General features: G+C 47.0%; 1 protein-coding gene across 1 annotated transcript; it reads right to left on the bottom strand.

Moving 5' to 3' along the window:
* Positions 1–3,811: 3,811 nt before the first annotated feature.
* On the bottom strand, positions 3,812–14,776 carry LOC142988440 (isthmin-2-like). Its single transcript, XM_076137618.1, has 6 exons — positions 14,361–14,776; positions 11,503–11,736; positions 11,113–11,410; positions 9,160–9,294; positions 9,002–9,061; positions 3,812–8,253 (listed from the first exon to the last, which is right to left on the bottom strand). The coding sequence occupies exons 1-6, from the start codon at positions 14,508–14,510 to the stop codon at positions 7,736–7,738; spliced, it is 1,395 nt and encodes a 464-aa protein (XP_075993733.1). The 5' UTR covers positions 14,511–14,776; the 3' UTR covers positions 3,812–7,735.
* Positions 14,777–15,329: the final 553 nt, after the last annotated feature.

The raw sequence follows: 15,329 nt of genomic DNA, 5'->3' as shown, positions 1-15,329 counted from the left end.
CGAGCACATGGCTGCAGCCGACCTGAGCGGCCATCTGATGTGCAGGAGGCTCCTGCTCCGCTCCTGAGGCTGGATTATCTTACCCTCCGCCTCACAGACATAACTTCATATTTTCACTGTGGTCTTTCTAAATTCTCAGGTCTCTCCACTGTGAAAGCTATTCATACATGATGGGGACAGCCGGGTCATTGAGCACGGGCCCCTTCGCCTGCCCCCCCCCCCACGACTCACAGCTTGGGGTCTCTTATCGTGTGAAGTCAAGTCAACCCAATATCACACACAATGTCTCAAACATCACAACATCCCCGTCCTACACAAACGCTCCTTTTCTGTAAAGAGCTCTGAACAACATCAATAAACCATCACAATAACAATCACAGCACTTCATCTTTGCAATATTCCGTTGGGAAAATCCTCGTTGGCACTCGGGTGACATGATCCCTCCCCCCGCTAACTAAAATTGGAGTCACAATTTCCTGTGTGAAGGCCTGCGAGCGCAGAGGGAAGCTGCACGGCGCTCGACACCGGCTACTGTTACTCAAACCAAACAACTTATACCCCTTTAAAGAGTGGCTTCTGAATGGTGTGAACAGCGCAGCATAATTTTAAACCGTGGATGAGGTTCATAAGCACTATATGAGTTTAATGGTATTTTTAGAATGGAATAGCTCATCTTTTTTTAGCAGGATGGGGAAAAGTGTTACATAAAGCAAACTCCATCTTCTAAGCTTCTTTGCAGGGATACAGTTTGATAATGTGTATGTGTGTACTTAAACAGAGTCTTATCCAGTTGTGTAGCGTGGAAAAGAAGCAAGGAGGAGGTGAGAAAAGAGCTATTCCATTTTCCCTAACTTAATGAAGCCTTTTGAACTTTGGGGATCAAGAGAGAGAGAGAGAGAGAATGCCAGGAAGGAAGAGATGAACGCACACACACAGACACACACACACACACACACAGACACACACACACACACACACACACACACAGGCATGTGTTTTATGGCCATTGGAGGGGCAGTAAATAGTGGCCTGTAGTCTGTGTGGATGGAGACCATTGGACCAGATGTCTGATTTCACAACATGCAGCTAAAACCAGCAGACATCAAAACACACACAGGAGGTTCAAAAGACCCATCCAGGGCCAGGGGACGTAAAGGTCACAACCTCAATGTTTTTTCTTCTTCCAAAATGTCCACTTTTAAAGACTCTAGGAGACGCAGGCTCAGACACAAACGCTCAAAGGTGTTTATGAGCTCCAGACGCTTTGGAGAATCTTCCCAAACTCCTGCTCGCCTCTCATTAGGACGCATTAGGACTAAGAGAGTGTGGGCGTGGCTTTAGCCTGTATACTTGTGCGTACATGTATGTGTCCACTGGGGGGGAGCTTCACATTTAGCCACCGACAACGCAATTAGGAAATAAAAATATTGTTATGTCATGTTATTGTTTCTCAGTTTTTATGCCTCTGATTCCCTTTCCGGAGCGATATTGAGGTGCCCGACCTCTCATCCAACCCTGTTTGATTCTCTTTCCCGCAGCACCCTTCAGTTCGAGCTGAACCTGCTCATGTAACACGGCTCTCTCACGTGGTGTGAATTCCACCATTAGCACAGTCCAGGTTTGTTTCCCCTTCTGAGCCGCTTCCCAGAATTTATCTAATTTATTCTGTGCCGTGCCAAAACTCTCTGGCCGGTGAATGAAGGCAGGGAACAAATCCAGAGCTTTGAACAAACCCGCGCCTGTGTCCTGTGAGGGATTTGAGAGATGTCAAGAGTTGTGTAAGCAAATATTTTAACGGTAGCTAAAGCTTCTCAATAGAGCCACAGCGGGCTGTTAGCACATCGCGAGGAGAGTTATCACAAAGGCGTCTTTCTGTTTAAATTACTCTCAGCTGCCGTCGACAGAGCTAAAGGTACGGTGTGTGTGTGAGTGAGAACCAGTGCCCCATCTCTGCAGACGTGCAGCATCAGGGCTGAGCTCAAGCAAGATGTTGGACGTTCTCAATGTTGGTTGAGGTTAAGGATGCGGCTTGTGGGGATCAGCAGCCACTTCTGCTGGCCCACAGAGTTGACAAAACCCAGGAACTGACAGGATCCTTGGACAGCGTGCAGACTCAGACCTTCTGCTGGTCTTCTGGCATCCTGGGTGATCAGGTTTTGAAACACAGAGCGTTGGACATTAGCGGTTCACGGTGCTGAGTAAGTGACTCAAACCAAACGGGGGTTCAGAGAGGGTAAACACGTGCACGCCATATTCCATGCACCCGATCTGTGAGAGGAAGACGGGGTATCGAAGACAGATGTGTTGAGTCCTTGGATTGAGAATCGTCGCCAAATCTCTGCCTCCACTGTATCGGTCCACTGTGTGTTCGTCCTCTCAGAGGCTGGAGGGGAACGTGCTGCTACACCAGTCCTCACTTTACACTCACAGAACAGGGCTACCTTCTGCTTTTATGAGCCATGTTTTCCTGTGTTACCATACATTTTCCTGTGCAAAATTCCCTTGAAGCAGGAGAGCAAAAGCGATGCTAAAGCCACAAAGATGATGTCAGTGTCCAACTACTCTCCCTCCAACAGGCTCTGCCATAATGTTTTCATTTCCAGAGGATTACTTCAATCACAGTTTGGCCCCGTGGCCTCACTTTTCTCCCCTGCAGACACCAGAGGAGGAAGGAAGTCTATCCCTGCGAGATTACCAGCTCTGACCCGGAGTTCAACAATCCCAGGTGTTAGGCCGTATCAACCCCAGGCTCTGGAGGGGCTCAGCGGGATTGAGCTGCAGCTTAGTTGAGAGATGAAAATGTGTTGAGTGTATTGTGCCGGAAAGGAGCATCAGATTGTGTGAGCGGCGACACAAGAATGTGAACATGTTCAATGTAAAGCTTCATAGTACAGCAGTGATCAATAAGCTGTCAGTAAGGCTGTGGCTCCCTGGACACAGATACTTTGGTACTTTGGAAAATTCTTCCATAAGGTTCCGGATACCTTTGTAAATTAAAGTCGGCAACAGTGTGTCATTTTTCGAGAGGGAATCGTAGAGAAATGTACACGAACCATTTCAAACGCTCTGAGCACGTTCAGTTCTTTGATCTTCCTTATTTGCCTTATGGCCCAGTTGTTATGGTTGTTCTCCAGTCAATCCAATAGCTTGCATGTGTTCTCGGGTCTGTTTGGGTCCGTTTGCTCTCACACACGGTCGTATTGACCCTCCATTGTTTCACCACACAGAGCAGAGGTCTCTACTATTTAACCTTTTGTCCACTGAAGGTGAGCTTATTGTCTAGTTGAGTATTGGTTGGTTAGCTCTTGTTTTCTCAGGAGGTTATCAGCACCCCCCCCCTCACACACACACACATACACACACACACACAGATTCTTGTACAGTCACTCAGCCGTGGACAAACGACAGCAACTCAAAAGGTTTTTTGCAGTTGTGAGTGAAAACTAATAAATGTTCTTTTCTTAACCCAAACAAATGATGGGCAAAGTGATTGATGTCCATAAGCACAACATGATTTCCTGAGCCAACACACACACACACACACACACACACACACACACAGTGCTTCTGCTCTTTACTCTCTTTGCTTTGAGTTCCCGTGTTTGTCCAGCTTTTATGGCGGTCAGGGGTCAGACGAGCGGAGCACGGCTGGATGAAAAGAGAAACAAAGCTTTACAACTCTGGTGATTTCCTGGAAAGTGTGTGTATGTGTGTGTGTGTGTGTGTGTGTGTGTGTGTGAGCGTGTGTGGTGGGGAGGTTCGGGGGGTGGGGGGTGGGGTAGTTTTGTTTAACCTAAATGAGAAACAAACATTTGCCATCTGAGGTTTATTAAGGCGGCTGTAAGTAGAACAGAGCGTACAGCAACGTTTACACAGGAAACAAATACATGTACAGGAACTACACACGCCAAAGTCTCTCCAGGAAAAATGCTGTGAGCAAGTATGCTGACCCAGATCAACGTCTTTATCTGAGAACACTGCCAGTATTCTGCTTAGTCACACTTTTGCCTTTAATTGCGGTAATTCTGTGTAAATGTTGTGTTCAGGTACGCAAGCAGGATGCAGCATCATCCCAGCCCTGCTTTCTACCACATGACATCACTCATATATCACCATATCTCGTTTCGTTCTTGCTATTCCATGTTTCCATATCAACGTGCACATTGCTGCCTGCTGATCTTTTATCTTGGATGCTTACACAGAACCCTCACGCCGGCTACAGATTATAGATTAACGAACCAAACTTCAGATGAATGCGGGACCCGGGTGGGAGCATTCTCATGCCAGAGCGTGTATGCAGAGTGACCCCGGGCCTGTGTTTGTGCCGAGGCGGCTCACGAGTGGAGCCTAACGTGGAGGTACAGGCTCTTAATGAGCGACCTGCTAATCTCAATCGCTTCTCAAGTCATTTACAGACAAAGGTTGCAGAGTGAGATCAATAAATCTGTTGAAATACACTTAAGTCTGTGATAAGCAGGCAACCAACTCACTCACCACTGCTCTTATCTCACATTTACATGCCTCAGTCTCTGTGCAACATTTCTGTTCCGTCTAGTTTCACCACAACATGCAGGTTTGTGTTATGTTGGACTTTGTGTTCCTCTTAGTTTACCTAAGAGATGTTCCACTCCTCACATTTCAGATTTACCTTTTTCATTTGTGATGAGACAAAGTGAGATTCACTGGTAAAATGATTGACACCATGCATGCAGCTTGAGTGTGTATGCTATCTGACACGCATGTTATCTGTGATCCACACACGCACACACAGCTCTATTAAAGACAATCGGACTCGGGATGTTTTCAAGCTTTCCTAACTAAATATACTTCCCAGTAAAGTTCAGCTCTCTATGTTTCCTACAGCTGGCAGCGCCGTCAGTCAGCAGCATAAATAAGTTAATGCTTAATTGACTATTAAATGCAGCTGTGTCAAACACACACAGCTGTGAATCCGATGAGCACATGGTCCACTCAAGCAGCCCCCCAGACTTAAAACGGATCTCTACAAAAACAAAAAACTCTTGTGAAGGTTTACACAATTTCTAACATTACAAGTAGATATATTATAAAGTGGATTCATTGCATGTTGTTGTGTATTGATAGTTTGAACAATTGTTCCATTATCCACAGGTGGGACAACCTCACTGTAGTTTTGAGTTGCTGATAAGCCTGTGAGCTAAGCCTGAGCCAAGTCCTAAACAAGTCCTAATGAGGTTTCAATCAACTTTAATGCCTGAATAATCATATAATCACGTGAACAGTTGATTAACAACAGTTCATGTTTCTCCTCCTTTTCAGATCAATCAATCTTTGTCTGATATCAAAGTGAAGTCACAATCAGTTTTACGATGATGTCACCTCAAGTCTCAAGTCTCAGTCCTCACCTCCCATATTTAAACTCTTGGCGTTTCACAGGTACCCCACCTCTGCTTGTTCCCACAATTTCTTGTTTTCAGTCCAAACAGATGTCAGTCCAGGTATCGTTATCTTGACCTAAACCTGTGGACTTCCTGCTATAGGCTTTTGAGTCAACACGACGTTGTAAAACATTGACATCCTCTTTTTGAACTTAAATGACCGACGTCAGGAGCCTGCGTACTTTAAACTATCTGCTATCGCATGGTTGGAAATAAACCATCTAACCAATCTAAGTCTTAAAAACAGCCTGGCAAGCAGCTTGTCTGAACCCTTTAGGTCCTTTAAATTCTTGATCCAAAAATGGTGAAACTCCATCAACGCTGGTGAGTGAGAAGGTCAAGTCAAGCTTTCTGACGACTCTGGTGTTGTAATGGAGAGCAGGACAGTCGCGTCCACAAGCTGATGAAAGTGTTCTGTTGTGTTAAAGGCTTAAGGGATAAAGGTTTGTACCTTGATTCACCACATTAGAGCCCTTCTGAGGAGAAAACGCTTCCTGTGGTCCCATTGTTGGTCCAGTGGAGTCCATGTCCTAATCAGTGATGTGTGTAACCTGAGGCTGAGCACTAAAGCCTCTGCAGTCTGGAATTACTGAATGCACAGAAAGTACAGCGTTTATTCAGCCTGGACCAGCTGCAAACTGACCTGCACCAACACAGATTCCTTACTATGGCCTTCATCAGCCTTCATCAGCATTACCTATGCAGCCTAATAAGAGACAGACGTGCCAGTCAGCTGGTCATTGTCCCAAGGAAATGCTTAATAAGATGCAGGTGTTGTGTCTTTGGAGCCATTATGTACTTCCTGCTCTGAGATAGGTACCCTCAAGAGCTTCAGGAACTGCCGGGGTCGGCTCGTAACACAAGGATCGGCTATTGGTTCAATGCTTTGAGCTTCTTTCTGAGCAAAGAAGAAAAATGCACTGAATGAGAGAGGAGAGCAAGCACACTGACTGAAGCTCCAACAGGCAGATCAATGAGCAACACAATGGAGTCATCAATGTTCCATACAACCAGTGTGAGAGATGACAAGATGACAGTATGGTCCTTAGTATGCTCCCTCTCGCAATCTCTTGATCTGCGCAGGTAAGCCAACAGTTTCTACACTCACACTCTACAGTCTGATTGATGAGTCACGACATAGCTGCTCACACTGAACATACGCTGGACCATCCAAGCACTTGGTCCATGGTCATTTCTGCTGAATAGCATCAGTTTTCGGTTTGTAGGACTTCCATCTTGTATCTGAAGGAGACCCCTGTTACGCTGCGCCGCAAAAATAACTTGGCCCGACTCCAAAACCAGTCAGCTAGGACAGAGTCAGGTTAGGCTCTTAGCTCAGCGTCTGCTCAGTTTTGTGAGGACCTGCAGGTTTGTGGGCAGACGAGCCGAGTTCTTGCTGCGCTTCCTCAGTAGAACCTCTGCATTAATCAAACCTCCAGATACCTACAGCAGGATTAGGTTCTTAAAACAACAGCCCGTCAGCTTCTCAGGCCAGCATGTTGAGCAACAGGCCTCAGAACAGCAGGAGAGGAGGAGGAGGAGGAAACTTCAAAGGCCACCGTGTTTACAGAGCGCCGCTTTCCCCTACAGTGTCGACACACACACGCACACACACACTCTGAAGAGGGTGTTGGGTTTTATCTATCAGCCAAGGTGTGACAACTTCCCCTCACTTCTCACACATTCTTCTTCTCTTCTTCTTTCTACTCATTTTCAATTTACGCACTAAATAACAAACTTTACACACATTTATGCCTTAAACAGTAAGAGCAACAAAGGTGGAATGAGAGGAACACTTATCTAAAGTCTGTTTGACTTTATTCTCCCTTTAGAGTTGGACATGAATTCAGTTTATGGGCCATTAGATCAGATAAAAAAAACTAATAAATAGGATCAACACACACACACACACACACACACACACACACACACACACACACACACACACACACACACACACACACACACACACACACACACACACACACACACACACACACACACACACACACACACACACACACACACACACGATTCTGGCTGAAGTTCTAGTTGTTTTTCAGCTTCACCACTTTGGACTTTTACACTCACGTTTTCCATTTCTTTTCTATACATTTTATTCTTGAGCCGTGAGTCAATGTGATGAAGACGTCAAAAGACCATCGAAGGTCCAGGCACTGAGGACGAGTCAGAGGACCGTTGTCTCAATGTTACAGTTCTTCGATCCTCCTACGTCCTCAAAGAACATTTAAGAGACACTACAAGAGCGGAGAAACGTGACTTTGTGACTGATAATGCTCCTTCAATTCATCAGTTGATCAGTACTCCTTCGCCTCTTTCAGTTCCATCTCAAACACCTGATCCAGAGGGTTGTCGGTACAGCCCAGTCCGTTGTTGGGCGGCCTCACCGAGTGAAACCGACTCCAGTCCCCCTTACAAAGGATCCAAGGCAAGATGTCCACCTTGTAGTAGAGCTCCGGCGAGAACTCGGTACTGATCAAATTCGGCGTCCCTGCCCCTTTGCCTCGCGTTATCAGTCTCATCTGGTCGTCGTAACAACAGTGCTGCGCCGCCAGAGTCGTGCTCTCGTACGACAGCATGGAGCGGATGCAGAATCTAGCCGAAGGTTTGTAGATGTCCAGCCGCTCCTTGGGCCCGCTCGCGTCCCTCCAGCGGTAGGTCTTGCGGAGTCTGGCGTCCTGGATGTTGACAGAGTTGTAGACGGCCTCAGACGGGTAGGAGCAGGGGCAGCTGGGGAGCTCTGTGACCACCTGATGCATGTACTTCTGGAGGAAGTCGTTCTTACAGCTCAGCCACTTTTCGCAGCTGTCGACATCTGCCAGAGGAGGAAGAGGAAGAGGAGAAAAGACGAGAGAGACGTTAAAATTCATCACCGGACCGGAGCCAGCTCAGGTTTCTGATGGACCACGAACAAACACTTCAGCTTGGAGTCTTGCAGAGGAATGACTGAGAACTTTAAAACTCATTATTTTCTAAGAGTCATACCGATTCTGATCTCACGCTAATCAACCACAGATGGTGATTCTATTGTAGACACGGACACAGTTGACTTCATTACCTTCAGGTTGCTTGTGGCTAGAGTCTCTCACAGAAGCTTTAGGTTTGAGCCTAAATGGGTTCTCCTCATACTGCATCAAGTTTATTGGGCAAACAAAGACGTTTGGGCCGTCATGGCAACACACAGACGTGTAACCTGTATGTTAAAGTGCTGCCTGATTCAGAAAGCAGGAGTACAGAAAGAGGAAGTGGAGTTGAGGTGGAGGCTTATTTTATCTCTCCTGGTGTTTTCTGTATTTATGTTTGAAAGGAGCGATCCCATTTTCTGGCAGGAGCTCAGCAGCAGGAGAGCAATAAAATCAAATAAAAATCGAACCTTTGCGGGAGGAAGTGCTGGTGTTTCACTGCGCCTCAGTGAAGCGGCGCTAAGCATGCTGGGAAAGGAATGTTCTTAAATATGAAAAGCAGGCACACGCAGGGTTTGAAGGACTTTTCAACCTGTCACTGCATGGAAGAGAAACCTCCAAAGTGCTGACGTGCGGCGACACAGAACGAGCTCGACATACTTGTGTCCAGGGAGTCGCTGCTGTTGGTCGTGTGGACGGGCGTGGGTTCAGTCACGGAGTCTACAGCACACAGCAGGGAAGAGATAGATTTATGATGAAGAACACGCGGAAATGCACACAATACACACAGAAACTAAACCGTCCAAATGTAACCTCACCTGTGCAGCTGTCCAAGTTGCATGTGTGCGACTCGGTTGCCGTGCACGCGTAGCCACAAGATCGAGTCCGCTTCTGGGTGCCGTGGCCGCAAGTGACGCTGCATGGAGACCATTTGCTCCACTCCTCCTCGTACTCTGAGGAGACAAGGCCACGAGGAGATGAGCGAGGGAGGGACAGACGGGAGAGGGACAGAGAGAGGGAGAGGAAACTTAAGGGGAATATATGTGGGCTGGTTTCTGAAGTTGCCCTCGTGAATTCCTCGCCCAGCTGGCGAATGTGTGTTATGCAATTAAGGAGCGAGGCAACGACAGCACAGGACCTCTGAGACGTGTTCCTCTGTATTCAAACAAGGCTCGCAGGAGGCAAGAGAAAGGCACAGGACTTCAAAGAGACTGTGGAAGAGGAGGAGAAGGGGGAGGAAGAGTAGGAGGAGGGGGAGGGAGGCCAGCAGGAGTGAAAGTTTTTGCAGCGAGAGTGATGACAGCTGTGTGCAGGAGAAACTCTTCGCTCAGCTCTCACAGCCTCTGATTCTGTTCTCATCAACAGTTGGGCGTTTTGCTCAGTAGCTTATTGTGACGCAACAAAGCTAAATTGTCTGTCGATAGCAGAACTCAGCACGCACGTCGCTCACAATCAAGTGTGACGTGTAAAACAAAGACTGTGGGAACATTTAATGGTCCGGGATAATAAACATTCTTCATCTTTTGTCTACAGAGATCCGTGCCAGTCTCTGTAGCCCGGCCTCTCAGATTTGGAACTGTTCCACTCAGACATGTTTCCACACAGACGGTAATGATGCACAACAATTAAATCAATATCGCATACTTTACGGGGAAAAGCCGTAATCGCTCTAATGATCAAGCAGGAAGCAGAGCCAGCTGGCGTCGGTGAAGGAAGGAGAGCGAGAGCGAGTGAGAGCGAGTGAGAGCGTGTGAAAGTGTGAGTGTGTACGTGCCTGTCATCACACTGCAGTGCAGGAGGAAACTGCACTCTTACATGCCGACTGTTCTCTAATCATGTGCTGGTATTTGCAATTAAGGTGAATAAGACCCAAATATACCACCTCAGTTACCCATCATGCCTTCTGTTCTCAGCTGGGAGGACGGTCGAGGTTTAAACGAGCGTGAAAGAGTAAAGGAGTGAAATGCAGCACGGGTCATTAGATTACAGAGAGATTTCTTGATAAAAGGGTTCATAGTTGCCCTTCGGTAGAGTTACATAGTTTAAAGTAGCTCTGGCAAAGAATGAGACAGCAAATGTAACATTAGAAGGGGGAGATAATTGGAGAATGGTATAGAAAGATAAATAGGAGTATATTTTTCTTTGCCTCCATTCCTCTTTGAGCTGTTAATTTCGCTTGGCGGCTGCGTGGCCATACTGAGCTGATTGCTGGCATCAGAAGCGGAGGCCTGAGTCGGGGGGAGAAGGGAGGGAAGGAAAACAGACAGACAGGCAGACGCTCTACAGAGCAGAAAGCAGCAGAACCAGCAGCAAAGGTGTGGAGGACTTGGATCACATCGTGGGATTTAATGTCCACATCCTGTAGATCCATTAATAGAATCATGGTATTAGTCATTAATACACAGAGAAGCAGTGCAGAGTCCAGGCTCAAGAGCTTATTATAGATGCCAGTGTGACAGCCTGGTGGAAGGTCAAGGCGTGGTCCAGGGACGGGGCCATTAAAGTCTAATGTGGCTCTGGGCTCACGGGCGGAGGTGGAAACTTAGCAAAGCAGGAACCGGGCAGGTTTTGGACCAAAACATGAAGTGTTAATAAGAAAAGAAATCAATCCTTTTTCAGAAAATTGTGAAGACCAGGATCCTGAGTTCAATTATCCTCATACAGAACACAACTCCTACAAAATGTGCTAAAATGACTGAAAATCGACAGAGTTAGAGATTTGAAACACCGTTCATATAAATGCATGTGAGCTTCAGTTGAAGGTTCCTCACCATAGTTATCATTTGTGTCCCATGCCATCCAGTGGTCTACCCACTCTCCTGCCACTCCGCTCAGGACGACCTCTCCCGGGTCATAGCTGTCCTCCTCGGGATGCTCCTCCAGGCTGGCTTGGTCCAGCCCGTTCTCCAGCTGCTCCGGGTACGCCCAGAACAGCGGCCAGAAGAGCCTCTTGTGGCTGTTGGCCCACTCGGATGAAGAGGTGGACCAATCGTTGCGCTCGCCCTCCTTGGCCAGGTCCATCTCCACCTCTGTCTCTGTCTGTGTGTCGCCCACCACTTCTATGGTGACCTGACGGAGCAGAGAAGGTGGAGGTCTCCTTACACTCAAACCATGACTGATGGATCAAACATGGACGATGTCTTCCTCATGTAAACGCATACCTGTATGTTTGAGTTCTGTGGGCTCAGGTCTAAATTGGCCAGCTCTGGAAAGTTCTTCAGGTCAAAGATGAAAGGTTCAAGGTCCTCCTCAGGTTGGGGTTGGGGCAGGACGCCCTGGAGACGGTGCTTCGGCAAGGGCAGTCTGGACCTGGAGGACAGCGTCTGGAGAAGGTTCTGATGCTGGAGCTCCTCTAGACTCTGACTGGTGTCTTCATGACGACGCTCAGCAATCACCTGGGGGAGGACAGAGGAAAGAGGACAGAGGACAGAGGACAGAGATGAAATGTTTCTCCATGTTTCCATCCAATGGTATTCAGGAATCCTGCGATAAAACCTGTTGAACTGATGTTTAGATTACATGCAGTAATCTTTTAGCTTGGATCCTTTAGCTTGGACTCTGATGATAGAATGTCCCTTTAGAAGTGATGTCTCTTCATCATATTCAGCTAGTAGTGTGCATACATGTGCTGTCTGCAAGATCCAAAGCTTGTACACGTTTGCTCACTAAGCTTGTGTTTCTTCATTAAAACCCCACAGAGTGAAAGAATGCAACTCTCTCACACAATCACACACACACACACACGGACCACACTGAGCTTGATGATCTACGGTTTCATCTTTGCCTCAAACAGGACACGGGACATTTGAGATCCATCCGTCCCACACAACTTATTTTTGCAATAAAGCACACAACTAAAACTTGAACTGCCTGAAGAATTTGGCGCCCTCCTTAAAATGTGCCACCAGCTCCAGCGTGCCCCCTGGGGTGGGAGGGGGAGGGGGAGGGGGAGGGGGAGGGGGGGTTGTGCCTGTCCATCCCAGATCATTTGGTTGAAGCATTACCAGCACCTCCTCATTCTTGTACCGGAGTCAGCATCTCCCTGTTCACATTCCTGTTCCAGACTGTGGATAAGTGAATGTTTGTGTGTGAGACAGGCGAGTTGGTTTTGCGACCCTGGACGGCGTCAAGCATCAACGCTCCCTGTGAGCAACATGAACCCAACCACTCGCTTTCATAAAAACACAGAGGGGGAGAGAGAAAATGGAGACCAGAGGAGGAAAGGGAAGATTTATATATATATATGAGAGAGAGAGAGAGAGAGAGAGAGAGAGAGAGAGAGAGAGAGAGAGAGAGAGAACTTCTGCTTCTTCAGTCAACTAGGTGCTCAAGTGACAAAAAAACAACCATAGGAGAAAACTTGGCAGCAGCGACGGACATAATGGAAGAATCTGAACTATTCAACCAGCACGTCTGAGTTCAGGACGGCCTCCATCGGGGGACTGGACTGAATCAGGGAAAGCTGGGGATGTTTCACTCAAAGCAGAAATGCAGCATTGGCCTTATAGAGCAGGAGTGTCACAGATCTATACCACAACACACACACACACACACACACACACACACACACACACACACACACACACACTTTTAACTAGTTATTATTAGACATTATTGCATTCTTGCCCTCAGAAACACTGATTGTCTGATGGATCAGGTATTGTTTTGTGTGGTAAACCTTTAAACGCTAACAAGTTGCAGACTGTATGTTTGAATAAGCAGAAGTGAAACCATACCAGACTTCATGAAAGAGGCCAGGCCGTTCCAACAGCAGCCTTTATCTCACGTATGGACCTGCACATTTGATTTGTAGATTAAACACAGCACTCACAAATGTTCTTTCACCTCTCAGCCAACTGTGCAAACCCACAACGTCTGCCAAGAGTCTGGAGCCCAACCATCCATCCATCCATCCATCCATCCATTCATTCATGCAGTTTGACTGAGAGCCTGTGTGTGTCTGCGGGGCTGATGGAGGCTCCATCACTCAGGGACTCAGCAGCTACAGTGAGTACAGTGTGAGAAAGAGAACCTACCATGAGCTGTCAGCCTACGCACAGTGGAAACACTCGGAGGAAATATGTATGATTGAGAAAAGGGTGATGAGATCTGATCCAAATCATTCATTCCTTACTGACATCTGTGCTGCTCTGAGTTTCTGAGACTCTGACATTCAGAGAGATTCTACAGGATGCATCTGATCATAATTAACAGAAAGTCTTATTCAACACTTCCTGGAAGAATTTCACAATAAAATCCATATCGGGAAATTAATAATGTACCATAACTTCAACTACTGTACGACTCTTATTTTGAAGCATCAGCAGCACCGTCAGTCGACTTATGTTCTGCCCAGCTGGCTGTAAAGGCAGAAGTGTGCATCATGCGTGTACATTAACAGGCAACCAGAGCAACAACACATTCATACAGCTAGAAAACACTTTGATGACTTTATTTGTCCTAATCGACTTGAAACTCGACTCAGTCATCGATAAGCCGCCACTTCTCTCTCATTATGGTGGTCGTCACATTCTCTCCATAGCAGAGATACAAACAAGTTTAAAGCAAATCTGATTTTCGTAAGAACCAACAGCCAACATGTTATTTGATGTGAAAGAGTAATTAAATATACAGCAAAACACTAAAAACATTGATTTAAACCATTATTTAAATAATTGTGAAAATTAATTATTATTATTATTATTAATTTCTCTAGATTTCTCTCTAATTTCTAATTTCTCCGATTTGGGCCTTGAGCCTCCAGCTGCGACTTGAAAAACAATGACTTGGCCCCACAAGTGGTAAAAGTAAAGTCCCTCCGAGTGATTACAAAGTTTAGAAATGTCTCGAAGCGATAATGAACAAACGTCAACCATCGCCTAATCAATACTTGATCCAATTGGAACTGTCATCACGTAGAGGCGTCGCTGGTTGAAGCGGTCGATATTTGATTGGAACAACATGACTGATGGTGCTTGTGCCCGTGGGAGATGAAAGCTGCCACAGCCGCTTTGTTTACCTCAGTAAGCCCCGCAGACGAGTTGGAGTCTCGGGCGTGGATCTTCTCCGTGTCCGTGGGAAACCCGCTGGCTGACGCGGACATCAGGGCGACGGCGAGCAGCCACAGGCGAGACGCTTCCCCCGGCATGATCACTGCGATGAAGACCATCAACCTCCAGCCCTCAGACCTTCATCAGGGTGACCCAGGTGCTCATCCCGACACACTCACGTCCCCAAAAGCTTCAACTTTGACCCGAGCGTACAGAGAGGAAGAATCCCCGGCGGTCTCATGGAACCTCGGAGGGAGAAACAAACAGCGTTAATCCAGTAAACTGAAGCGGGGCGCCTCGATGTGACACCCGGGCTGGAAGCGAACCCTCTGCGGGGAAGTGCAGCTCGCAGAGCGGGTTTAAGAGCAGCACGACCCCCCTTCCTCTGTGGATGACGCGACGGAGGGAGGGAGGGAGGAAGGGTTTGAGTTCTATCAGGGGAACTGATGGACAAATCGATGAGCAGTTTAAGGCAACAAAAGGATTATAGGATGAATTATAACTAAGAGAATTATTCCACAGGTAGAATCTGTTTACATTTAAGCTTTTGCTTTCTCTTGAAGAAGATCAAACCACAAGTCAACTCTATACGATTCTCCTTAAATGCATCAAACTTATTAACTTCTGTTTTGTTTTAAGGTTTTGCAATAAAGAAATCTTCTGAGAAGTCCAAAGTTCCAAACCCAGATGTTCCAAACAAGACTCAGAACAAACGACGACGGCACCGGTGGGTGACAGCGTCGTGCAGCCTGAGAGGCTCAGACTGAGGCAGGACCTGGCGACTGGAGGTCAACACAAGTTACTCCATCCTGGAAGTGTGTGTGTGTGTGTGTGTGTGTGTGTGTGTGTGTGTGTGTGTGTGCATTTAATGTGATTACAAATCATGGTATGTGCGCACACACACACACACACACACACAAGCGTACACTCTTAACTCT

The sequence above is a fragment of the Genypterus blacodes genome, unplaced genomic scaffold, assembly GCF_046128005.1.
Source record: "Genypterus blacodes isolate CSIRO-AG114 ecotype Tasmania unplaced genomic scaffold, CSIRO-AGI_Gbla_v1 ptg000327l_1, whole genome shotgun sequence".
Taxonomy (NCBI): domain Eukaryota; kingdom Metazoa; phylum Chordata; class Actinopteri; order Ophidiiformes; family Ophidiidae; genus Genypterus; species Genypterus blacodes.
Note: the sequence above shows the minus strand (reverse complement) of the source record. Positions and strands in the feature narration are given on the sequence as shown.